This window comes from Ananas comosus, unplaced genomic scaffold (genome assembly GCF_001540865.1).
Source record: "Ananas comosus cultivar F153 unplaced genomic scaffold, ASM154086v1, whole genome shotgun sequence".
NCBI lineage: Eukaryota > Viridiplantae > Streptophyta > Magnoliopsida > Poales > Bromeliaceae > Ananas > Ananas comosus.
The window spans coordinates 4,385-31,962 of record NW_017890739.1 but is presented as its reverse complement, the minus strand read 5'-3'; the positions used below and the strand labels follow the sequence as shown (position 1 = coordinate 31,962).

Genomic DNA, 27,578 nt, shown 5'->3' with positions numbered 1-27,578 from the left:
ACCGAGCGAGCCGGCGAGCGACCGAGGTAAAGGTATCGCGCCTTAGTCAGGGGCCACTAATGTTGGGTTTCATTTTGTTAGTAGACTCCCTTTTATCATCTTTTGTATTTGACGATTAGTGATGTAAAGAAAGAATGTAAAACTTATTTTGAGGCAAATGTGATGTAAGAAAGAAATGATGTAATGAATGTAAGAATTCGTTAAATTACTAGATGAATGCAATGTATGTGATCCAAAATGAATCATAGTACAAGTGAATGTTTAGTTTTCCTTTCTTTCACTAATGGCTATTGCTTACCCTCGAGTAAGCCGTTTGTGTATGTTTCCGCTAGTGCACTTCTTATTGAAAATGTACATGTGATGAGCCTTGGGCGGATAGGGGAAACTCTGTCCGTTCGGCGTCTGTTTGATGTGCTCGGGTCGGGCCAAATTGGCATCGGTCCCGGGGCGTGACAAGTCAATAGGCTACGACGCCTTTAATAATCAACTGCCTTAGCTCGATAGGTAATGTCATCGCAGACAGGACTCTGGATCTCGGTCACAACTCCGCCTGCCCTGCTCTCTAAGATCACTTTCGATCTTGCAATAGATGTGGCGTTTAGTACTCGTTCAACAATCCATACTACAAAGTAAACTCCGTTTATGCTAGGCTATGCAATCTATGGCATGTCCAATCCCACACGATAAGCACTGTGGCCACTCCGAATGTCCAAGAGATGTCGGTAAACACTCGAGCCTTTGTAACAAGTATAAAGGGGTGCTCATGCAGCTCGGCAAATTAGCGATTATGAATGAATGCGATGCACGGTATAACAACTTTCTACTCAATACCATGAAGTAAAATGTCACGCCCCGAGCTCCGCCAATTTGGTCGGATTCGGGCACGCCGACAGACCGCCGAACGGACAGAGCTTTCTCTGTACGTCCTAGGCGTCACAATCCATATAATGCAACAGAAGAGGTCCCAACCAGGAACAGTATTCACACATAGATTGTATAAGTATCAAAAACATAAAAGGCTAACAATGCTATTACAAGCATTCATCTCACAGATTTTACATTTACAAAATCTCAAATACCTTTAAGTTATTACATAAGCCTTTATACAATTTACAACTTATACAATTTACTACAAATTTGATTCTTTCAATTTACACTCTAAACTCTGATGCTAGACCACTTCAAGGTACTGCTATCTCTGGTCTCGGTGGTAGGGCGCTATCTACGGAGCTACGCCCTGTCCTCGCGCCGCCGCGCCGCTCACGTGCTAACCTGTACCCCCAAAACAACACGGGGGTGAGAACTATATAAATATAGTTCCCAGTGGGTACGGCCACCCAAGGGAAGAGCTCGACCCACCAGGTCCAAAGGAGGCAACTGCAGGTTAGTAAACTGAACAGATAGATAGATATTCGATGATACAATTAATAAAACCATACCTTGCCTCGCGATATGCAATATGTAAATCATGCAACTATGTAACAAGTAGATCTACTGATCCTACTTTATATCTTTAACCATTCTTTACTTGTAGCCGTTCTTTATTAGCTATTTACGTTCATTAGCTATTCTTTATTTTTATTCTTTATTCTTTATCATATTGTGCTCACTGGCGATTCTTTCCTAAGGTTACTTTACCTTAGTCATCTAGCCACCCGACTCGGTCTTGAGTCAATCAATCGCGGATAGTCCGCGCACTGTCTAGCTCGAGGTGAAGGAACTCTCACATGCACCTCAGCTGGCAACAGCTCACCGTACTCCTGTCCTAGCCGTCTGGCGGCGAACGAATCGCAACTCACCCAACAACGGCCTAGGTTCAATGACTTAGCCACCCGGCGGCGAAATCGTCGCACACACGCCACGACAGTGGTTCAGTCAACAGGCGGTAGGATCCACAAACTCGCTAACCATCCGGCGGCGAAATCGTCGCACACACGCCACGACAATGGTTCTCTAGCCCCTGGGCGGCGCAATCGTCGCACACACCCCACACCCCTCTGGGTGTATCAACAAGCTTTGAGATTCCGGAGTCTATTTCACATTACTCGAGGGTTAGTCTTAACCTTATGGAATCGACCGATCTAGGTCCAAGTCTTTACTCGACCTAATTTAACACTTTAGGTTCGATTCTTTTATATTCTTAGCCTAGGTTTATTATCCCTAGGACCATCATTCTTTCCAACCTAGGTTCACTTGACTCTAGGTTAAGCACTTTTCATTTCACAACCTATGTTCTTTACATTAGGTTTAACATCATTCTTATTTAACCTATGTTTAATAACACTCGGTTCATTTTATGTCCAACCTATGGTTAATAACACTAGGTTCATTTCATATCCAACCTATGTTTAATAATCCTAGGTTCATGCCATGCCACTCGATCTATGTATGATCCTAGTTGTCCATTCCTAGGATTATGGTTTACACGTTTTATATTCAACTTATGTGACTTTAGCATGTTCAACATTCATATGTCATTTATCATTCATATGTTCATATACCGACAATCCTATGCATTTAGCATGAACTACAATGCATTCGTATGCGTCTAGCATGTTCGTCATATGACAATCATCATGTATCATCTAGCATGAGATTCATATTCATATATATTTATTCTTATGTCTCTAGTATTTACCACTCATGCATTCATAGGCATCTAGCATTCATATGTCAATGGTCATATATTATCTAACATGATCATCCATATTCATATTCATGTATGTTTAGACATATGCATCAAATGTTCGCTTTCATGTGTCAACAATTATGTATGCTTTAGCATCTATGTTTACATTTCGACAATTTCATTCATATATGCATCAAATGAAACCACGATTTACTTTGGCATGGAAGTGACCTAATCACTTCGGTAAAGCACAACCCACCTTTAGTTGATACCTGGACGCGAGAAATTCGCTTCCCGCGCTTTCCCGAGATTCGCGACCCGCGCTCGTGCCAATTGTAGCCGAAAAATCTTCTTTCGGCGATATCTTCGCGTAGGCTCGACGGATTGCCGAACCGACTTCGCCAACGCGTTTCCTTTACCCTCAATTAGGTTTGTACGCGGTCAATTTCACATTAGGACTTCTATCCTGCAAAAGTGCATTATCAAGTTTAGGTTCCAATTAACCTATCACTATACACACTCTACACTTAATACAACCTGTTTCTATACAGGTTCTATAAGAACCTTTATAGAAACCTAGGCTTCATTAATCCGACAAACTCGAAGCCACTAACTTAGGAATATTAGAAATCAACTCCTGTTATTTCTCATTCCTAAAGCTTCACATCAACCTAAAAGCTCATATGTTATTTACACAACATATAGCTTTTCTATACCCCAATCGAAGTTCCAATACCCCAAAGACCTTCAACGAAGAGATTGAAGAGATTTACATCAATCCCTAATCAAAACCTGCATAAGAGCTGGTTGTTTACTCCTAGCTGCCAAGGCCAACACCCAACACACAATGCTGAAATTCTGGTTTACAAAACAGTCCCTGCAGTTTTTTTTTTACAAAACAGTCCCTGCAGCCCCTTTCTTTGCACTAGACAACAGCAGCAGCAACAATAGCAGCCCATTTCAGCACTTCAATCCACTTCGAGCACCTCTAATCACTTCCACAATATACTAATGAACCTCCACGAGCTTCCAATTTAATCCAAGAACAAACCAACTTTATTTATTGCATTATCTTGATCCATTTAATCAAGATTAATCAATGCAATTCCTGCACTTGGCAGCAACCTCACAGCCCAAACCCAATCCGCATGGCAGCCACAACAATCCGAAAGTCACGGAAAAATCCGTCGACGAAACGCTCGCAAAATCGGCTTCTAAATCACATAGAAATCGATTTCTGAACTTTAATTTTAGCATAGATTCAATTCTAAACTTCAATTTCAATGAAAATCCATCTAGAACACCTTTCTTAGCATCCACTGTCAAGAATTCACCAAAACCTGATTTGAAACCATAATAATAGAATACTAACTTCGCAATCGAAGCGCCGGAAAAATCCAACGCGCGCGGGGAATCGATCGGCTCGACAAACGGCACCAAAATATGTTACTTTCTTCTTCTTCTTCTCTCTATTCCTTTTCTCTTCCTTTCACTCTCTCTCTCATGCGTACAGGAGGGTGAAGAGGATAAAGATGCCCCTGGCAGCTTAGTGGAAATCCACTAAGTAATGGAATAATTACCATAATGCCCTTCTACTAATCCGTTTAGCAACTCGGATCAGATACCTTTCGCAGGCCCTTCCAAATGTCCGATTGAGCTCAAATTTGACAGGCATGCTCGGTTTTACTTAACAAGTCCACTGAAATTTTAACATTTCAGTTTCGACCCCGTTTGGTCACTGCGAACTGTCCCGAACTGTAATCTTTATCCGATAACTTCCAAATGCTATTTCTCTCTCTACAGGTGTCAGAAAAATCTGAAACTTCAAATCTAGCCTCATAAAAATGTTCCTGACATCTCTGCCAGTTTTCATAATTTTCTGACACTGTGCATTTTCTGCTAATTTTCTCAGTCCCGTTCTTTACAGAAAATTCTAAAGTTTTCGTTTTCACTCCGATTTCACCCAAACATGTCCAAAAGATACCAAGGGACCTTCACAAGCTACCAATCCAATTTGGAAGCAATTCGTTTTCATTTTGACATTATTTGAGCCGAATTAGAAATAGAATCGGCTCCAATTCCATTACATGGCCTTTTTGCACTACCACTTCGCACTGAGCTCTTCAAACCCTGTGAAAACACACCCTTGGCTTTACCAAAACTTCACAATTGATTCGGAGATACCACAATTTATCCTTACGCCTTATTTTAATTCTTTTAATCAAAGTTAGCATCGGAATTTCGAAAATTCTCTTTACTCTCTTTACATTTCGTTTCGCGCCCAATTTGCGCCGAAACACTTATTTATCTCCAGAATTCATTCACACGCATCACAAATCACTCGGGGATGATGTCCAACTAGCTCAATCCTCACTTTGACCCTCTAGGTCAAAGTTGACATCGCAACTCCAAGTTTCCATATGTTACATTCTCCTCCCGTTAACAAAAGTTTCGTCCGCGAAACTCAGATACATCTTATTCCTCATTACTTAACGGATGGAGATAAATTTCAACCCTCTTCCAAAGTTTCTCAACTTCATTCCATAGCTTCTGAATTTCAGTCCATGCTACCCCGATTCCTCCGAATCAGTCTCTACGAACACTTTGTTTGCGTTTCCAATCTCAGCTCGTCATCGATGCTTATCTTAGCAATTCTGACTAAATAATCCACAGGACCAAGCCTTCGCTCTCACGGTCCCTAAACACATGGGTAAACTACTTGTCTCAATTACCACAAATCTGTTCGCAAATCAGATCGGCGATTTGCTAGACTTATCACTTAACTCAACGTCTCTCGCTCGCAAGCGTAGACCCAATTATCGCGAGACACAGTTCTTATTTGAGATATCGCATACCTACTCCAACTAGGAGTAATTTCAATCTCTAACCACTATAAATCTTAGGGTTAGGTCAAATCTGCCTTCCAGGCATACTACCAACAACACGATTCAATACGTGATTTACCACGTTACCAATCCATGCTCGGACTACCGTCCTGACCAAATCTCTCTACCCTACCCGTAGGTACCGGGCCGCTGCCTCTCACAGCTGACTGCGCCTGCCCAATGGGTCCAGGCTCCACAGTCCACATTTGGTCCAGGCACGGATCGTCCCCAAGCACTACCCGCCAACATCGTCCTACACGACATGCTCTACAGAGCTACACACTCTAACGGCTCTTAAGCACCTAGTGCGAGCCACCAGCCCTGCGAGTGACCTCTGGCACGCTTCACCCTTAGTAGCGCTAAAGTGCTACTGCCAAAGCACTCACGGCTGAATCAAATCCACACTCTATGAGTACCTATACTCGAGTGCTCTACACGACTCTATAGCGTGCTATACTAAATCTAGCATCAGGCAACTCTTGCCTATGCACACCGACTACACGAGCACGACCCACTTACCTCAATCCGAGGTACTACTAGGTCCACGTGCACGCACCTGACCGTTAACCGATCATTTCCTCAATAGTGATTCTACTTTCACTATTCGATCTACCGGAACAATCTGCAAAACGCTCGGTCTCACAAGAGTTCCACTCTTTATTCACAAGCTATCACCAGCGATTGCTAGTGTTCTAGAACTCTCTGCCTGCCTCAACAGATACCACAACTTACATACACAAGCATAACTGGGACATTTACCCGTCTGCTTGGTCTCTGCAATACTACCGCACAATTAGTAGTAACGACTACGTAATCAATGCATGCAATGCACTAAATTTACATAATGCAGAAAACATGCTTGCTGTAATTAACTCATACCTGCTACATTACTACCAGTCGCAGCAGGTTCCACCGCATGGGTCGCCTATCCACGACCACTTGTTGCCCATCGCGAACCCCTCGGTTGCCTTATCCTCTGTCGCTCTCCAAACCGTGCCGCAGGTGAAAATGCCGTCGCCAGCGTCAAGGCTTGGTTAGCACCTCGTGGACACTCGTCCCGCGCATGACCTGGCCGCCCACACCTGAAGCACTTGCCATCTCGTTGCTCACACTGCTGTGGGTAGTGAGGACCCCCACAAATAACACAACATGCCGAGGATCGACTGCGATACGTCCCCGGAGCTCGGGATCGCGAGCGCGAACTCCCAGTGGTCCGCTGAGAACTTGACTGACCATCATACCCACTCGCTGGTCGTTCTTTTCCTTTTTCCTTGTAATAAGATTCGCGCTCCTCCTGCACCGATGCATTGCCTTGTTCTATCCATAAGGCCCGATCCAAGACTTCAGCAAAAGTCTGCAACTTTAGATTATGCACTGCTTCAAAAATACCAGGCCGAAGTCCTCGTACAAAACAATCAGCTCGATCCTTGTCGTCCCGTACCACACTTGGAATATAGTTCACGATACGAGAGAATTCCTGCTCGTATTCCCTCACAAGGCGGTCTCCCTGCCGCAATTTTCGAAATCTGTCCCGAAGCTTTCTCTTTTCACTATCGGGGAAATAAACTGAAAGTATCAACTCCCGAAATTCTTGCCAAGTCATCGGAGGGAGACTAGGCGATCGGTTCCGTTTAACGCCTTTCCACCATTCCTTCGCCGACAATTGTAGACAATGCACGGCTAGGTGTACCTTGTCCCGCTCCACCATGTACAAATCCTCGAAGACAGTCTCTATGGAATCAATCCACGACTCCACAGTCCATGGATCTATGTCCTCTCCATCGAAAGTAGTAGGATCAAACTTCTTGAAGGTCATGAGAGCCGCCAAAGCACGCTCCCTTTCCGCTTCCATCTCTGAACTAAGAGCAGTCGGATTGCTCGAGCCCGACTGGAATGCCTCCGCTGCGACTCCTGGCCGTACACGACGAGCCAAAACTGGTGCAGTCACTAACTGATCCACCGTCTCCTGGAGTCTCTTTATCCGCTCATCTTGGCGCAGAGCAGCGTCCTGCTGACGCTGCACTACATCCGCCTGTTGCCTCACCACTCCCACGAGTGTGGTCAACTGCTCACGAAGCTCCAAGTCTCCGCTCGCCTCAGTCTTCTCAGGGACACCACTTGTCCTATCCCGCGCCGATCTAGACGAAGATCGCCTACGCGGCGCCATCGCTTCCTGAAACACGACAACTCAGTTAGTCCTCGACCTCCTGGGTCGAATACGAAATAATTAATACCGACTCAAATCGGGCGAAAGTCATGCAAGGAAGTTTATTCCCATCCCTCGGTTTCATGTTGTGTCGACCCAACATGAACTCACTTGGCTGAGAATAAATTGAACCTTGAATCTACCTCTAATATCCGTCATAGAGGTTTACTAAACTTGACCCAATCGATTTATCTTTCGCCACACGTACAAGTCCTCGTCTCTCACGAGTGTAAGTCCTTACGGTTTACTATCCTAGGTCTCCTAGGTCCATCTAAACCGTTTCTATTATTCTTTTTATGCTCTTTTATGCTCTGATACCACTTAATCTGTCACGCCCCGAGCTCCGCCAATTTGGTCAGATTCGGGCACGCCGACAGACCGCCGAACGGACAGAGCTTTCCCTGTACGTCCTAGGCGTCACAATCCATATAATGCAACAGAAGAGGTCCCAACCAGGAACAGCATTCACACATAGATTGTATAAGTATCAAAAAACATAAAAGGCTAACAATGCTATTACAAGCATTCATCTCACAGATTTTACATTTACAAAATCTCAAATACCTTTAAGTTATTACATAAGCCTCTATACAATTTTACAATTTACAACTTATACAATTTACTACAAATTTGATTCTTTCAATTTACACTCTAAACTCTGATGCTAGACCACTTCAAGGTACTGCTATCTCTGGTCTCGGTGGTAGGGCGCTATCTACGGAGCTACGCCCTGTCCTCGCGCCGCCGCGCCGCTCACGTGCTAACCTGTACCCCCAAAACAACACGGGGGTGAGAACTATATAAATATAGTTCCCAGTGGGTACGGCCACCCAAGGGAAGAGCTCGACCCACCAGGTCCAAAGGAGGCAACTGCAGGTTAGTAAACTGAACAGATAGATAGATATTCGATGATACAATTAATAAAACCATACCTTGCCTCGCGATATGCAATATGTAAATCATGCAACTATGTAACAAGTAGATCTACTGATCCTACTTTATATCTTTAACCATTCTTTACTTGTAGCCGTTCTTTATTAGCTATTTACGTTCATTAGCTATTCTTTATTTTTATTCTTTATTCTTTATCATATTGTGCTCACTGGCGATTCTTTCCTAAGATTACTTTACCTTAGTCATCTAGCCACCCGACTCGGTCTTGAGTCAATCAATCGCGGATAGTCCGCGCACTGTCTAGCTCGAGGTGAAGGAACTCTCACATGCACCTCAGCTGGCAACAGCTCACCGTACTCCTGTCCTAGCCGTCTGGTGGCGAACAATCGCACCTCACCCAACAACGGCCTAGGTAAATGACTTAGCCACCCGGCGGCGAAATCGTCGCACAACGCCACGACAGTGGTTCAGTCAACAGGCGGTAGGATCCATAAACTGGCTAACCATCCGGCGGCGAAATCGTCGCACACGCCACGACAATGGTTCTTTAGCCCTTGGGCGGCGAAATCGTCGCACACACCCGACACCCCTTTGGGTGTATCAACAAGCTTTGAGATTCCGGAATCCATTTCACATTATTCGAGGGTTAGTCTTAACCCTATGGAATCGACCGATCTAGGTCCAAGTCTTTACTCGACCTAATTTAACACTTTAGGTTCGATTCTTATTATATTCTTAGCCTAGGTTTATTATCCCTAGGACCATCATTCTTTCCAACCTAGGTTCACTTGACTCTAGGTTAAGCACTTTTCATTTCACAACCTATGTTCTTTAAATTAGGTTTAACATCATTCTTATTTAACCTATGTTTAATAACACTCGGTTCATTTTATGTCCAACCTATGGTTAATAACACTAGGTTCATTTCATATCCAACCTACGTTTAATAACCCTAGGTTCATGCCATGCCACTCGATCTATGTATGATCCTAGTTGTCCATTCCTAGGATTATGGTTTACACGTTTTATATTCAACTTATGTGACTTTAGCATGTTCAACATTCATATATCATTTATCATTCATATGTTCATATACCGACAATCCTATGCATTTAGCATGAACTACAATGCATTCGTATGCGTCTAGCATGTTCGTCATATGACAATCATCATGTATCATCTAGCATGAGATTCATATTCATATATATTTATTCTTATGTCTCTAGTATTTACCACTCATGCATTCATAGGCATCTAGCATTCATATGTCAATGGTCATATATTATCTAACATGATCATCCATATTCATATTCATGTATGTTTAGACATATGCATCAAATGTTCGCTTTCATGTGTCAACAATTATGTATGCTTTAGCATCTATGTTTACATTTCGACAATTTCATTCATATATGCATCAAATGAAACCACGATTTACTTTGGCATGGAAGTGACCTAATCACTTCGGTAAAGCACAACCCACCTTTAGTTGATACCTGGACGCGAGAAATTCGCTTCCCGCGCTTTCCCGAGATTCGCGACCCGCGCTCGTGCCAATTGTAGCCGAAAAATCTTCTTTCGGCGATATCTTCGCGTAGGCTCGACGGATTGCCGAACCGACTTCGCCAACGCGTTTCCTTTACCCTCAATTAGGTTTGTACGCGGTCAATTTCACATTAGGACTTCTATCCTGCAAAAGTGCATTATCAAGTTTAGGTTCCAATTAACCTATCACTATACACACTCTACACTTAATACAACCTGTTTCTATACAGGTTCTATAAGAACCTTTATAGAAACCTAGGCTTCATTAATCCGACAAACTCGAAGCCACTAACTTAGGAATATTAGAAATCAACTCCTGTTATTTCTCATTCCTAAAGCTTCACATCAACCTAAAAGCTCATATGTTATTTACACAACATATAGCTTTTCTATACCCCAATCGAAGTTCCAATACCCCAAAGACCTTCAACGAAGAGATTGAAGAGATTTACATCAATCCCTAATCAAAACCTGCATAAGAGCTGGTTGTTTACTCCTAGCTGCCAAGGCCAACACCCAACACACAATGCTGAAATTCTGGTTTACAAAACAGTCCCTGCAGTTTTTTTTTTACAAAACAGTCCCTGCAGCCCCTTTCTTTGCACTAGACAACAGCAGCAGCAACAATAGCAGCCCATTTCAGCACTTCAATCCACTTCGAGCACCTCTAATCACTTCCACAATATACTAATGAACCTCCACGAGCTTCCAATTTAATCCAAGAACAAACCAACTTTATTTATTGCATTATCTTGATCCATTTAATCAAGATTAATCAATGCAATTCCTGCACTTGGCAGCAACCTCACAGCCCAAACCCAATCCGCATGGCAGCCACAACAATCCGAAAGTCACGGAAAAATCCGTCGACGAAACGCTCGCAAAATCGGCTTCTAAATCACATAGAAATCGATTTCTGAACTTTAATTTTAGCATAGATTCAATTCTAAACTTCAATTTCAATGAAAATCCATCTAGAACACCTTTCTTAGCATCCACTGTCAAGAATTCACCAAAACCTGATTTGAAACCATAATAATAGAATACTAACTTCGCAATCGAAGCGCCGGAAAAATCCAACGCGCGCGGGGAATCGATCGGCTCGACAAACGGCACCAAAATATGTTACTTTCTTCTTCTTCTTCTCTCTATTCCTTTTCTCTTCCTTTCACTCTCTCTCTCATGCGTACAGGAGGGTGAAGAGGATAAAGATGCCCCTGGCAGCTTAGTGGAAATCCACTAAGTAATGGAATAATTACCATAATGCCCTTCTACTAATCCGTTTAGCAACTCGGATCAGATACCTTTCGCAGGCCCTTCCAAATGTCCGATTGAGCTCAAATTTGACAGGCATGCTCGGTTTTACTTAACAAGTCCACTGAAATTTTAACATTTCAGTTTCGACCCCGTTTGGTCACTGCGAACTGTCCCGAACTGTAATCTTTATCCGATAACTTCCAGATGCTATTTCTCTCTCTACAGGTGTCAGAAAAATCTGAAACTTCAAATCTAGCCTCATAAAAATGTTCCTGACATCTCTGCCAGTTTTCATAATTTTCTGACACTGTGCATTTTCTGCTAATTTTCTCAGTCCCGTTCTTTACAGAAAATTCTAAAGTTTTCGTTTTCACTCCGATTTCACCCAAACATGTCCAAAAGATACCAAGGGACCTTCACAAGCTACCAATCCAATTTGGAAGCAATTCGTTTTCATTTTGACATTATTTGAGCCGAATTAGAAATAGAATCGGCTCCAATTCCATTACATGGCCTTTTTGCACTACCACTTCGCACTGAGCTCTTCAAAACCCTGTGAAAACACACCCTTGGCTTTACCAAAACTTCACAATTGATTCGGAGATACCACAATTTATCCTTACGCCTTACTTTAATTCTTTTAATCAAAGTTAGCATCGGAATTTCGAAAATTCTCTTTACTCTCTTTACATTTCGTTTCGCGCCCAATTTGCGCCGAAACACTTATTTATCTCCAGAATTCATTCACACGCATCACAAATCACTCGGGGATGATGTCCAACTAGCTCAATCCTCACTTTGACCCTCTAGGTCAAAGTTGACATCGCAACTCCAAGTTTCCATATGTTACAAAAATGATACCTGCGACCACATTCTCGGCTGCCGCCGCCTCCTCAGTCTGGGCCGCGTACATGCGCCCGCTCGGGGCCTGTTCGTGACCCCTCCGTCTGCCGCTGGACAGGTGGCCGACCGGCCTGGTGATGCGCAGAAGATGTCCCCTGGCTGGGACCTGGCGATGCTGGTGCAGATGCCGAAGATGGCGCTGGCAATGGACTCCTCGGGCAGTCCGACTGGAAGTGGCCCTCCTGGCCACACAAGAAGCACCTGCCCCGGCTGCGTGAACACTGCCGCGGGTAATGAGGACCGCCACAGATCACGCAGCGGGGGGCCTGGTGACGATCGGGTTCCTCCTCGCTGAGTAGACTGAGCCACGTCCCTCGCGACTGGCTCCGGCTCCTGGGGTGCCTCGGCGGCCTCCGTGAAGTGCGTCTGACTCGCACCCTCAGCCGCGGGCCTCTTGCCCTTTCCCTTTCTCCAAGCTCTCGCGACGCTCCTGCAGATCCGCCGCTCCTGCCTCCACTATCAAACCTCGATCCACAACCTCCCGGTAAGTCTGGAGGTTGGAAGACTGCACCAACCGGAAGATAAAAGGCCGCAAACCGTGCTCAAAGATGCGGGCCTTGTCCTCGTCGTCCCTCACAACAAACGGTACACAATGTAGTATCCGTGAGAACTCCCTCTCGTACTCAGCCACTGACCACTCATCCTGGCGCAAGCTGTGCAAATCCTGCTCCATCTTCCTCTTGACGCTGGTAGGAAAGTGGTGCGCCAGAAGAAGCTCCTTGAACCTAGTCCAAGTAATCGCTGCCAAGTCGGTGTTGGGGTTGTCCTGGATATCCAACCACCAACGGTAGGCCTCGCCGTCCAGAAAGTGAGTGGCGAGCCAAACTCTGTCCCGCTCCTTCACAAAAGTGTCTCGAAACAGCTTTTCCTTATGCATCAACCACTTCTCGACAATCCAGTGGTCGACGTTCTCGCCATCAAACGTCCTCGGGCTGCACCTCCTGAACTCACTGAGGCGCTCCATAAGCCGATCCCGCTCGGCTCCCTCGGCCATCACAGGGAAAGCTGCTCCCGTGGCCAGTCTCTGAACTGGTAATGCCGCAACCACCTCCTCCTGAGGTGCGGTCGCCGGTGCCGCACGTGAGGAACTGGGCGTGGGGGACTGCGCCCTCGGTACGACGTCCACCACGGGTGCTGGCGGTGTGGGACCCTGGGTTTCCCTCGAAGCTGCCGCCTGCTGAAGTAGGAGGTCCTCGAGATGCTTCATCCGCGCCTCCTGACGCTGAGCCACCTCAGCCTGTCGCTGCGCCGCCGCCGTCTGCTGCGCCAATAAATCAGTGAGAACTGCGAGCTGGGCCCTCAGGTCGTGGACCTCACTAGATCCGAAAGTAGCGGAGGTCTCGACCTCCTCGGGGTGTGCCGCATCATCCGCCCCGGCAGACTGGGAGCGTGTAATCGGCATCGTCACTACAAAATATAAAAGCGCAAGTTAGTAACCCACGCTATCGCATCCCCGCTCAAATAGATAAAACCCCAAATCATGCGAAAGTAAGGAAGTGTCCTTCACTACTAACTCCCGATGTTACGTTGTCGGCCGCCAACGTAACCCTCCGCGAAGTTAGAAGCCATACACTCCGATCAAACTCTAACTTTTTAGAGTTGTCATAAACCCAATCATAATACTTTCGCTCACAAGTCAATTAGACTTCGTCTCTCACGAGCCTAATTCCTATAGTCCAACCGGCCAAAGGTTCGCTAGGTCCACTAAGACTCAACCCTAGGCTCTGATACCAAATTAATCTGTCATGCCCCGGGACCGGCGGAGGCCCTCCCGGTAGCGTGCCTAGACCCACCATATGTCTACACATATAAGGCGTCTACAATAAAAGCGGAAGTAAAAGCAAGTAGTGGGACAAATAGAAGAAGTGAAATAACTAGCAACTAATGATATCAGAGCGAGTATAGTTCTAACATCTACACCAAAGTAAAGAAGTAAAGCTAGACAATAAAAGGAGTCATAAGTAGTACAATATCTGTCTCAAAAATACAAAAGTGGTGGTCTCTAGTACACTGGTAAAACTCTCAACCTCTCGCAAAAGAAATATAAATCGAGAGGTAGACCACCTAGCAACTCGTCCTCGAAGGAAGCTAGCTCGAAGCAACTCCCTTCCCGCGATCCCTGGCCTCACCCTGCGTGGAAGGCTCTGAAAAACATCGAGAAAAAGAGGGCGTGAGAACTATAATTTATAGTTCCCAGTGGGCAATTACTGACCTCAGCTCAATGCACCACTAGGCCCCAAAAGAAAAGGGTAAGTAACGACATATAGTAATATGCAATAAATAGCGAACACAAAAACTGCTAAAAGAAAACATGAATGAAAGGCTATACTACTATGTCTCCAATAAGCATGATGTCATGGTGATGTACATCTACGCTATTATAAGATAATATATCCAATGCATACTAATATGCCTCAACATAATGAACAAGTAAATCTCACAATACCATATGCCAAAATATAAGGAGTACGCTCTATCAAGATAACCCAGTATACTATGATGCAATGCATGAAACCGGCAAGTGTACTATATACCCTATTGCTATGTCATGAGTATGTCACCTAATCCAACTACTAAGCCTATCTAGTAGCGATTATTCATTCTCAACACCGTGTCGATTTTCATTTCCAAATAAGGTCCTACCAAAGGTAGTCCAGCTTGTGCCGCCTAAGTGCCTGTGGTAGCCCAACATCCCTACTCTTGGAATGTGTCTGTCCCACTCGACCCCGTAGGCTTCTCAATATCGTACGAGCGAACATAGATCGCGAAGGCTAACTCCGGAGTGCCGACTTGTAGGGAGCGACCCTCACAAGCATGTGCGAATGAGCACAAATGGCAAGCAAGCATAGTCCAAGTCTCAAGTATCCAACCCTCATGTCTCTAACATGGTATAGTCACTAGCATCTCGCAGATCTAGTTCTAAGTCACAAATGAAGTTCCAACATTCTCTAGGTCTAGTGCCCCTTTATGACACTTTGTTAAGGATTTTATAGGTTGGCGGATTTCGTAGTGTTGAATGGAGTCTTGAAGAGTTGATTACGGAAGATTGAAGAAAATATCTAAATTGAAGAACAAAGACCCACTCGTAAAGTTCGGCTCCTAAGATATGAAGAAAAGATCATTTGTGGTGAAGATACTTACTTAGAATAAGTTCAGAAGGCTTAGACTGCTTTAAAAATACTTTACTGAACTTTTCTGTGTTCAGGGACCGGTCCCTGAGGTCAAGAGACCGGTTCCCCTAAGGTCCTCACTGCGTGAACTTTGATGCAACCGGTCCCCTGAGATGAGAGACTGGTTCCCGAACCTTGGTTTTTCTGTCACGCAGCGAGGGACCGGTCTCAAGCTTGAGAGACCGGTTCCCGAACGTTGTGATTTTGGTCACGCAGCGAGGGACCGGTTCCTCACTTGAGAGACCGGTCTCTCACAGACCGGTCTCCTCGAGAAGACCGGTCTCTGAGGACGACACAGTTTTTTAAAAAAGGACTTTTTGCAATCCTAGTCTACTTCTAAGTCTTCTAAACATATAAATAAGCTATGTGGGTCATCTAAAAGTTTAAGGCTTAAAATATTTACAGATTCTAAACCCTAGAAACTTGTTTTTTCCGTTTCAATGTTTCGATTCACATAACAAGCTTCTAACAATCAACAATCTGCTAGATTCTTCGTTTTTACTCGAGAACTCATACGAGAATCAAGTAGATTTTTGATTAAAGGTGAACCCTCATAGCTTATGGTACTCAAAGGTTAAATCATCACAAATCTTCGATTCTACAAGCTCCGGAAGGAGGTTCGACACGTGGATCTCGCGTGAAGCCGAGGATTCGGTGGACGCTTCGAGGAGTTGAGGCGTTGACGCTGCGAGGAGTTGCAGCAAGGTCGATTGGTGGATTCCTATCGATCGAGGACCGGCGAAGATCACCATCAACAAGAAATCGGTAAATTGAGTCGTGTATTTTTGTCAAAATCACTTGTACTCAAGTTTTCTTAGTGGATTTTCTTCGCGTGATCGGTCCCGTGGGTTTTTCACTCCGAATTGGAGTTTTCCCACGTTAAATTCTCGGTGTGCTGTTTTATTTTCGCTACTTTGTTTTATTTGCATCGAGATTTTCGAGTTTGCCGTTTTTACACCTATTCACCCCCCTCTAGGTGTTACTTACCTTTTAGATCCTCGGGATCCATATCTTACAAGTGGTATCAGAGCGGGTATAGGTTGTAATTACATTGGCTGAGGGCGGTAACATCAATCGACCCCCGCTCTTCGATGGCACTAACTACGCTTATTGGAAAGTTCCGTATGAGGGCGTTTCTTATTGCTATCGACGAGCGGGTATGGCAAGCCATTGAATTTCAGGATGGAAACATCCTACCGAAGTTGTCGAGAATGTTACCGGTCCGAAACCTAGAAATAAATGGACGAAAGAGGAAAATGAACTATCTTCGTTCAACGGGAAAGGTATCAATGCTTTATTTCAATGCTTTAAATCAAACTGAATTTTCTCGCGTCTCGGCGTGCGAAACCGCCAAAGAGATTTGGGACACTTTGCGAGTTACACACGAGGGTACAAGCTTGGTTAAGATTCAAAAATTGCAAATGCTTACTAGTAGATTTGATTCCATTCGTATGGAAGAACATGAATCTTTTACCGAGTACTATACTCGTTTGCAAGACATTGTAAACACGTGTGCTAACTTGGGCGAGAAAATTTCCGATTCCAAAATTGTTCGAAAAATTTTGAGAACCCTTCCCGAACGATTCCGTCCTAAGGTTGCAGCTATTGAAACGGTCAAACATCCTGATGAACTCAAGGTAGAAGAATTAGTAGGTGCTCTTCAAACTTATGAAATGACTTTTTCTTCTAATTCGTCTTCTTCCAAGTCTTTTTCTAAAGCCTCAGGGATGGCTCTAAAATCAACAAAAGGAGATGTCACTTCAACCTCATCAGATTCAGAGTCGGAGCAAACCCTGGAGGACTTTGAAAAGCAACTAGCACTTCTAACAAAGAAGTTTCGTTGGAACTTTAGAAAGAAGTTTCCTCCCAAGTCTACTTCTTCCAAGACAAGCAAATCTAAAGGGGGTTCGTCTTCTTCTTCCTCATCAAAATACAGAAAATCCGATAACTCTCAAAAGGACTCTACAAAAGAGAAGAAAAGCGGTGAAGGTCAAATTCAATGCTACAAGTGTAGGGGCTTTAGCCATATCGCATCTGACTGTCCTAATAAAAAGTCGTTGAAGAAGAAAGCGATGCAAGCTATTACTTGGAACGACTCCTCATCTGATGATTCCACTTCGAGTGAAGAGGATGTAAATGCCACGGCACTGATTGCACAGGATTCAACTTTCATGTGTTTAGCATCTGCTGACTTGATCTCTATGACATCTATACAAGAGAAGTCATCTTCGGAGAACTCATCAGATGAAGAATCGGACGAAGATGACATGGTCGCAGCATATCAACAATTGGTTGTTGAATCAAAGAAGATGGCTAAACATAACAAAAGACTGCGGCGAAGTTTACATGAGTTGGAACAAGAAAATTCAAAATTGGCCTCACTAACAAAGGATTTAGAACAAAAGAGAGATGGTTTGACAAAGGCCTATAATTCCTTGATCGAGAAGTGTTCATTACTTGAAAAGGAAAAAGAGACTCAAGTGGAGAATATCACTTTTCTCACCAAGCAATACTCAGAAGCTAGAGAAGCAAATATGGAATTCACCAAGACGATTATACAACTAAAGTCAGATTTGAACCAATTTTCGTCTGGATCAAGTAAACTCGACAAGATGCTTGGACTTGGTCAAACAAACAAACTTGGACTTGGGTACGAACGGACCTATGTTGACCAAGCAACAAAGAAAGATGGCGGACATTCATCAACTACTGTTCCTAAGCTCTATGGTAAGTTCGTCCCTCCTCAAAACAATCTGACTAACAAAGCTTGTCATATTTGTGGTGCTTTAGGACACATAAAGAAATTCTGCAAACAAAAGGGAAAGAGCGCATCAACACCCTTGAATCAAAGAACATCATTCATGAAGAATAATCATATATCTAAAGGGAAGTCAACTTGGACTCCGAAGAAGGTTGATCACAAGAAAAAACAAGCATGGAAACCAAAGAAGGAGGAGATGAAGAAGCCAACTCAAATCGTCGACAAGCCACGATTACCAAAAGCAAGTGAATCGATGCAACCCAAAACACGTAAGGTTTGGGTGCGCAAAGGTGAACTCTTCCCATGCCTAGTCATTCACACTTCGCTTCATGCTTACGATAATACTTCATGGTATCTGGATAGTGGTTGTTCCTGCCACATGACCGGAGATAAAAATTGGTTTACTTCTTTGAACAAAATCTCTGGAGGACTTGTTGTTTTTAGAGACGGTCGGTCATCAAAAATTGTTGGAAAAGGAACAGTGACTATCTCAGATGGCCCTACTTTGAATGATGTTTTCTATGTTGAGGGGCTGAAATCTAATCTTGTAAGCATAAGCCAACTGTGTGATGATGGGTATTCTGTGAATTTTTCCGATAAAGAATGCCATGTGACTCGTGATGACAATCTTTTCTTAAAGGGCATTAGATCTCTAAATAACTGTTATGTAGTTCCTAGTTCTTCGACTGAACATTGTAACCTGGCGTCATTAGAAACTGAGACTTTATGGCATGAACGACTAGGTCACATAAACTTTAAGGAGCTATCCAAGATAACTAAGAAGGAGGTTGCTAGAGGTGTACCTAAGATTGACTTCAAAGAGAACACTGTATGTGGGGGCTATCAATTAGGGAAACAAACTAGGTCTGCACATAAGAATCTGAATCACTTAGGGACATCTAAACCTTTAGAATTACTTCACATGGATTTGATGGGACCATCTAGGATTCAAAGTTTGGGTGGAAAACGTTATATTTTGCTCATTGTTGATGATTTTACTCGCTTTGTGTGGAGTGCCTTCTTACGAGAAAAAGCTGATACTTTTGACTCTTTTTCTGAAATCTGTCTTCGTCTTATGACTGAACGAAATGATAAAATTGTACGTATTCGAAGTGATCAAGGGGGAGAATTCATAAATTCTAAATTTGTTGATTTTTGTGTTTCAAATGGTATAAAACATGAATTCTCGGCTCCTTATACACCCCAACAAAACGGAGTGGTTGAGCGCAAGAATCGGGCTGTGCAGGAGATGGCTCGTGATATGCTTCATAGTAAGAAAATTGCTTTACACTTTTGGGCCGAAGCAGTGAACACGGCTGTCTATGTTATCAATCGGATTTATGTGCGCCCGGGTACTTTGAATACTCCTTATGAACTTTGGCTTGGTAGGAAACCCAATGTTAAATACTTTCGTGTCTTCGGGAGTAAATATTTTATCCTTCGGGATTGTGAAAATCTTGGAAAATTTGACTCCCGAAGTGACGAAGGAATTTTCCTTGGTTATTCTACTACAAGTCGTGCTTATCGTGCGTACAATTTACGATCTAAGATGGTGATAGAATCTATTAATATAAGAGTAGATGAAGCTTCTTCTGTAAATTCTTTCGTAAATGGTTCTTCTAACTCCTTGATGAATGATGATGATAATGATTCTCCATTTGTATTGCCTGTGAATGATGATGTTTCTGCACTTGATAATTCAATTACATCTTCCAAAAATATTACATCAAATGATTCATCTGAGCCTCAAAACACCTCATCTGAAATCCCTAGCGTATCTCCTGAGACTACACCCCTGACACAGTCAAGAGATCATCCTTTATCAAATGTTATTGGAGATCCTAATGTTGGAGTGCGAACACGAAGTCAACTACAACGTGAATTTGCATGCTATGTATCTTTGATTGAGCCAAAGAATATTGACGAAGCTTTACTTGATGAATATTGGATAAATGCAATGCAAGAAGAACTTGGTCAATTCGTTCGCAATGATGTATGGGAATTAGTGCCTCGTCCTGAGCAACAACACATCATAGGTACCAAATGGATCTTTAAGAATAAGAAAAATGAGGATGTTACTATTGTGCGGAACAAAGCGAGACTTGTGGCTCAGGGGTACTCACAAATTGAGGGAATAGACTTTGATGAAACCTTCGCCCCGGTTGCCCGTTTTGAATCTATTCGTACCTTGTTCGCGATTGCCTGTCATTTTAAAATCACTCTTTTTCAAATGGATGTTAAAAGTGCATTTCTAAACGGATTTTTAAAAGAGGAAGTTTATGTTGAACAACCGAAAGGTTTTATAGACTCAAAATTTCCAAATCACGTTTTTCGACTGAAAAAAGCACTTTATGGACTAAAACAGGCTCCGCGCGCATGGTACGAACGCTTGACAAAATATCTTTTGGAAAAGGGCTACAACCGAGGGGGAGCGGATAGAACACTCTTTGTAAAACACTTGAAGGATAATTTCATTGTGGCACAAATCTATGTGGATGACATAGTTTTTGGGGCTACTAAAGATAAGGATGCCGCTGATTTTGCAAAGTTAATGACCAGCGAGTTTGAGATGTCGATGATGGGGGAGCTTAATTATTTCTTTGGACTTCAAGTTAAACAATCAAAAGATGGAATTCATTTGTCTCAGACCAAGTATGCAAAGGAACTGGTTAAGAAATTTGGATTGGACAATACAAAGAATTTTGACACTCCAATGGGTACAAGCAACAAAGGACTGGGATTGAATTTAGAAGGTCAGAGTGTGGATGAGAAACAATACAGAAGCATGATTGGTAGTCTATTGTACTTAACTGCAAGCAGACCAGATATTGCGTTTAGTGTTAGAATTTGTGCTCGTTATCAGGCTAACCCTAAGGAAGTACATCTGAAAGCGGTTAAAAGGATCATTCGGTATGTTAAAGGAACAACCGAGTATGGCCTCTGGTATCCTATGGGAACATCTCTTGATCTAATCGGCTACTCAGATGCTGACTGGGCAGGCTCCGCAGATAATCGAAAAAGTACTAGTGGAGCTTGTTTTTACATTGGACATTGTTTGGTTGCTTGGCACAGTAAGAAACAAAATTGTATTGCACTTTCCACTGCAGAAGCTGAATACATTGCGGCCGGAAGTTGCTCTACTCAATTGATCTGGATGAAGAGTTTACTAAGCGACTATTGGATCCCTTCCACCACTCTTACTATTCTGTGTGACAACACAAGTGCAATTAATATTTCTAAAAACCCTGTTTTACATTCTCGAACAAAACATATTGAACTAAGATATCATTTTTTAAGAGAACTGGTTGAATCAAACATTTTACAACTTGAATATATTTCAACTGAAAATCAACTTGCAGATATTCTAACCAAACCTTTGGATCAAAAGCGTTTTCTGCATTTAAGAAAGGCAATTGGTATGAATCCTTCGAACTAGATATATTTGTGTGGGCCATAGATCATATGCATGTTGCATTTTTATCTGCATGTATTCCGGTGTTTTCTGATTATGCTTAAGAGAGGATTGAACTTCGTGAATAATATTGCTGTTTTGGGAGATGAATTGGTCTGTGACTTTAATTATTTCATATTTAATTTTTGATTGATCACTGTCAGGGTTATTCTTTATTGGCATATCTTTGAACGATCAAATCTGTTAAGGGATTTTATTGCAGTGTAGCTAAACTCTCAGTTGACGATGTTTTTGTGTGTATTTTAAGTACAAAAGCACTCACCAAGTTTCGGGAGAAAATGAGTTAAAATGGAGTTGTTATGCGAGTTCCAGTATTCACTTAAAGTGAATAGTAACTCGGTTTTTCGAAGAAGCCATTGTGTGAAGTTGGCTTCTGGCGCGTATCGGACTCCGTTCATAGCGATCCAATAGCTCGTTTCGACCGGTTCAGCTGTTCTGGAACTAATGGCGCTGATGGATTTTGAGTTTGACGCATGGATTTTGAGAAATCGAAAAATACATGTTTTATATGTATTTGTGCGTAGTTTCTTCTGTTGGAGAGAGAAAGCCGATTTCGTTGCGAATCCGTGATCGATCAAGGTGAACCGAAATCGTAGGCTTGTTGTCTCCGTCGTGCTGATCGCACTGGTGCGATCCGTTCACAAATCTGACAGACGGATTTGCGGGGATCGCGTGTTGATAGAGGAGAGGTCGGTGAGGGAGAAACGGTATTTTCGCAAAAGTTACAACATTTTATGCACCGTTTGCGTGAAATCGCACGTAGAGGTGTTTTTGCGCGTTGTTAACACGCACTGTGAGGACTCAGTATATAATACTGAGGTTTTGTGGACTTATTTGTAAAGATTGGACCTTGGATATATTAAAGTCCTAGGGTTTTGATCCCCTACCACTAACCTAGCAGGCCCCAGCTACCCTCAGTCGCCCCTGCTACCTTCACCTTGTCGCTCGCCCTAGCGCCGCGACCCCGTGCTGCCGCCGGCTGGGCCCCGGCCGCCGCCGAGCCACCACCATTTTCTTCCCATCCCTCTCTCTATTTCCTCGGAGTTAGAGCCCAGGCCGCAGGCTGCAGTGCCTCTAGGTCCGTAGCCGGCGTCGTCCGACCTCGTCGGGTCTCCGCTCTGGGCCACCGACGCTCCGAGCCGTCCATGGAGCTGCTGCGCAAGCAGCCCTCCAGCCGGTCTGGCAGCTTTCCGCAGGACGGAGGATGTGGCCGAGGAAGCTTGACAGCCTTCCCTTCGCGCTGACCGCCGCTCGGCGGGGCAGCACCCGAGAACATCCCTCGACCTCCTGCAACCCTCCTCCGCCGTCCCGGAGCTCCTCGGCCGCCGCCGTGGCCGCCACTGCCCGTGGAACCCAAGCCGGAGCTCTTGCGGGCTGAGCTTGCTTCCCCGACGCCGCAGCAGCACCCCGCCGTCAACCGAGGTGAGCACGGTACTCCTCACCTCCCCCGCACCCGTCCCTGGCCGCCGCGCATGCCGCCATGCTGCCGGAAGCCGGCCGGAGCAAGCTTGCTCCGGCCAAGCTCGAAATAGGGCTTATTTTGGATGGGTTTGTGTTCTGAGCTTCCCGAGCCTCCCCGATCTCTGCGGAAGGGAGCACGATGATCCTGGCAAGTTTCTGATCATCGTGCTCACCTTGGTTTCTGTCGGGAAGGCCCCGTTCCGCTGTTTTGGCGATGTCACTCCGTTTCAGCCTTTTTGGCTGCTGTTTCGGGTTTGTGCGTGTTTTTTCGGCGATCCGAGGCTGTTCCGATGCCTCCGGAGGTGAGCACGGTGACCGCTGGTCAGTGCTGATCACAGTGGTCACCTTCTTTTGGATCAGCAGTGCCCGGTTAGTTCTGTTCGGCGCGATCTTCCCTGACTGCGCGCTATGCGCTGAACCTTCGGGTTGCTCCCGCACTTCCCACAGCGAGCCGCTGTGCTCTGGATCGTGAGCACGGACTCCGGTACGTCGAGACCTATCCGTACATGTCTCTGTGGACTTTGAAAGTCCTCGGTTTGCGTGAACGATCCGCTTGATCGCTCAAATTACATAAAATGATGGAATTTTATGTAAATTGAGGGGCTTTTATGCAATTGTGTATTGTGTGGCTACTGTGGGCAGCGTGTGTAAGTGTGTTTGACCTCTGGACTGATTGTCCATGATCCGTTAGCTCCCGCGGAAACCGAAAGGTTGATTTCGGTGCGTTTTTCGACGAAATTCGTCGAAAGAACGCGGTTTCGGTTCGGATTCTTTCCGACGGTGTTTGGTTGCTTCGTGTTTTGTCGCTGAGCCTTGTTCGCTGGTCACCATTATCATTTTGTGGGTTCGATGATGATGGGTGAGCGACGGTGGGTTCCGGTGTCGAAATAGACACTTCCGGGAACCCGGATTCGTACGATTATCCGGCGATGATCGTATGGTTGTGTTACCTCGTGTTCGCTGCTAAGGCATCCAAATCGGAGTGTTCTGGAGTAGCAGGTGACTCGTGACACGAGTCGGTGAGTTTCAGGACACTTAGTGGGTCCCGACGGCGTCCCGGTGTGGTTTTCGGGACTTCCGGTGAGTTCGATGATCGGTTTTGGGAAACCGATACGGGGATCCTGTGTAGGGGTTTGTGAGTCTCGTGCTTTGGGTTAGTGGATTGGATACTGACTTGGTGGATCTTCTTAGGTCCGGTCGACTTGTGCGTACCCAGTGTTCCGACGCGACAGTGACAGGTCGGTGCTTCGAGCTGGTAGTCGGTGAGAGCGTTTCACCTCCTTCTCCTGTTTCTTTCATATCAGTATCGTAGTCTCTACATGTCTATTGTTTGTTTATCGTTCGTTCATCTATATCTCGTTGATTGTATTATGTTAGTTGTGGATAGACATGTAGAGCAGGCTTGCATATATACTGTATATCTATGGACCTTAGGTCCAGGCAACACATATACTCCTTTGTCGTGTGTTTCGATCTGGTTGATCGTGGTTCGGTGTTGTACGCCCTTGCACTTGGCTTCGGCCATGGCACTGGTCTCTTTTTGCCGGTTTTCGTTTTGAGCATATCAGCATGATTTAGTCACAGCACAGTGTATTCTAGACACCAGGTTGGTTTGGCCACCAACCAAGGGATGTACATATCCGGATAGGTCGTCGGTGGATGCATGAATAAGTTGACAGTGTCTGCTCTGTGACAGGCAACGCTTAAGGTCTGTGGACCAATATAGCAATATTAGATTGTGTTTGGTTTGGACTATTTACCCTTGAGGCATCCTATCAGTTGAGTTTTTGGTTACAGTAGTAGTTTCGTTCTTGCTCAGTTATTATCCTGTTTCTATTACTACTGTAGTTGCTCTTATATCACATCGTGCTCATATCTGTTAGCTACTGTAGTTCGTTTTCATATATCAGCATCTATATTTGTTTATCTATCTCATTTGGTTTCCGGTGATTACGGCTTGCCTTCGTGGCTCTGTCGTACCCACTGAGAAAACCATGGTTGCGGTTTCTCACCCCCCATTTCGCCCCCCAGGTGACATAGACGAGGAGTTGGATTTTGGGCTCGACGAGAGGACGATCTAGCTAGTCTGGTATAGCGATCGCCACCCTGGTTGTATTTCTTTCCCGCCTCTAGTAGTCATTTAAATAAATGGTTCAGTTAGATGTTTGAATGTTGTGATTTCCGTTATGCATGATTAGATGGTCTTATGATTGTTTGAATGAGTTGGTTTTCCTCGTATGCATAAGATTATGGATGTTTTATTATACATGAGATTGGAGTTTTCAGATATGTGGTTTTGGATCCTTGGTTTCAGATTGGATTTACACGCTTTGCGGATTTCTACCCCTCGAGGTAACTGGTTTTCAAAATAGAGTTTCCATGTGGGAAACAGTTTTAAAAAGGTTTTCGAATGGTTTTTATGAATGAATGAATTAGAGTTTAAAAACAAAAGCTTCCGTGTGGGGAGCACTTTTAAATAGGATGATTGTTGTACTGTGCATTGCATCATCCAGCGCCTAAGGAGTGCTTAGAGGCATGCATCATTCTAAGGATTGTTAGCTGTATGGAAATGCATATCATGCTTTGGTTGTTGATTGGTAAATGTAGGTTGTGGTTGAGATCCTGTTGTATCCGTTGGTACGCCGTGCAAATACAAAGGAGACTCTGCCCGAGTGGACAGAGGAACTTTGTATTTGTGGCGGGTCTGTACGTCACGTGGGCCAGGTTGGAAAAAAAAAAATTGTACATCTTCCGCAACTCTGAGTTTTCAAAATGGTAATGAATTTTCAAAATGGCTCTGAAAATCGGCCCTGGGGCGTGACAGATTAAGATGGTATCAGAGAGTGAAACAACTACAACTACATTTACAAGTTTTTAACTGAACCACTGGTTAGGTTGATCTATAGGAAGACCTAAGGTATATAGGCACGCGAGTGCGGTGTATTGGGTTTGAGTCCTGGTGAGTTGGTATGTCGAGTCGATTGGTTTGCTTGACGGTGTTTTCTCTTGCAGATGCCTCGTGGTAGACCCCCTCGTCCGGGTCGTGGTGGTGGACGTGCTGGTGCAATGGCATCGGGTAGTACTCGTGTTCCTACGAGTGGGGGTGTTCGGGAGCAGTCGGGCACGGAGCCGCTGCGTGGTACTCGCACCCAGCAGCTTGAGGCCCAGGTAGCTGATTTGAGGGGTCAGTTGGCGACCCTCTCTGGTTTGTTTCAGCAGTTCTTGCAGCAGCAGGCTGCGGCTACTGCTACCCCGGTCCCACCTTCGGCACAGGACACTCCGGTGAACGCGTATCCTCCCGCGACGCATACGCCTACCGTACCTCCAGCTGTCACTACTACGACGACGACGGCCACCACGACGGTTCTCGCTGGGGGTGTTGATACCCTTGCAGCAGAAGGCACCCGCATACGGGCGAAGCTGGTGGAGTTTCGAAAGTTTGATCCACCGAAGTTCGCAGGAAAGAGCGACGACGCCTGGGTCATCGAGCATTGGGCCACTCACATGGAGAAGTTGTTCCGTGATCTGCATATCGAGGAGCTGGATCGCGTCCCTCTGGCTGCTCACTGTCTTAAGAAGGATGCGTATTCGTGGTGGATCAGCCACTTCGAACGCAAACTTGGGAGCATCTATCCAAGCTGGGAGGAATTTCGGAGACTCCTGTACGAGCAGTACTTCAAGGATAGTACTAAGCAGAGTTTGGAGCGTGAATTGGAGCGTCTCAAGCAAGGCAACAGTACTGTAGGCGAGTATGAGCGAGACTTCTCTCGCATTGTTTCGTTGATTCCGTTCGTGGTTCGTGATGAGCATCACAAGGCAAGACTGTTTGCGAGAGGGTTAAGGCCCAGTATTCGACTTCTGATTGCATCCTATGGCGCGTTGACGTTCGACGAGAGCTTAGATCGGGCCCTGATGGTGCAGAGTGAAATGGATGAAACTCAAATCGAACAAGACGCATCCGAGAAGAGTGAAGACAGGAAGCGAGCACAGGAAAGTTTTGCTGGTAGCCAATCGGGCAGTGGACGACCACCTAAGCATCGCAAGACACAGTCAGGATCGAGCAATGTCCCCGCTACGTCTTGGCAGCAGAGCATCAGACCTTGTGTTATCTGCGGTGAGGCTCACAAGGTTATTGAGTGCCCACAGCGCCACAATCACTGTTACAGGTGTGGCCAACGTGGACATCTTCGGGCAGATTGCACCAGTGGAGCAGGTACAGCATCTGCAGCAGCATCTACTCCAGCAGCTCCATGGCAGGATCGTGGCAATTCGACCTATTCTTCGGCTGGACGCCCATCGCCATCCCGTCAAGTGAAGGAGGTACACCAGACCACTGACGGACGCGCCTTCATGATGACACGTCAGGAGGATGATCAGTCGGCTGACGTCGCCGCA

General features: G+C 44.9%; 1 protein-coding gene and 1 long non-coding RNA gene across 5 annotated transcripts; both read right to left on the bottom strand.

The window, feature by feature from the left end:
- Positions 1–1,012: 1,012 nt before the first annotated feature.
- Positions 1,013–7,989, bottom strand: LOC109704175. Of its 4 annotated transcripts, none has more exons than XR_002214200.1 (3): positions 6,394–7,989; positions 2,889–3,095; positions 1,013–1,272 (listed from the first exon to the last, which is right to left on the bottom strand). XR_002214200.1 is itself a non-coding variant. In XM_020224924.1 (2 exons), exon 1 carries the CDS (start codon positions 7,679–7,681, stop codon positions 6,440–6,442), a length of 1,242 nt encoding a protein of 413 aa, XP_020080513.1. In that variant the 5' UTR covers positions 7,682–7,988; the 3' UTR covers positions 1,013–1,272; positions 6,394–6,439. The 4 variants fall into 4 exon arrangements, 2 of the variants coding, with proteins under 2 accessions (XP_020080513.1, XP_020080515.1); XR_002214201.1 differs by lacking the exon at positions 6,394–7,989 and adding an exon at positions 4,002–4,348; XM_020224924.1 differs by lacking the exon at positions 2,889–3,095 and having other exon boundaries at positions 6,394–7,988.
- Positions 7,990–8,320: 331 nt separating this feature from the next.
- Positions 8,321–11,557, bottom strand: LOC109704176. The gene is made up of 3 exons (XR_002214202.1): positions 11,211–11,557; positions 10,098–10,304; positions 8,321–8,485 (listed from the first exon to the last, which is right to left on the bottom strand). It is a non-coding gene; the product is annotated as an uncharacterized LOC109704176 (long non-coding RNA).
- Positions 11,558–27,578: the final 16,021 nt, after the last annotated feature.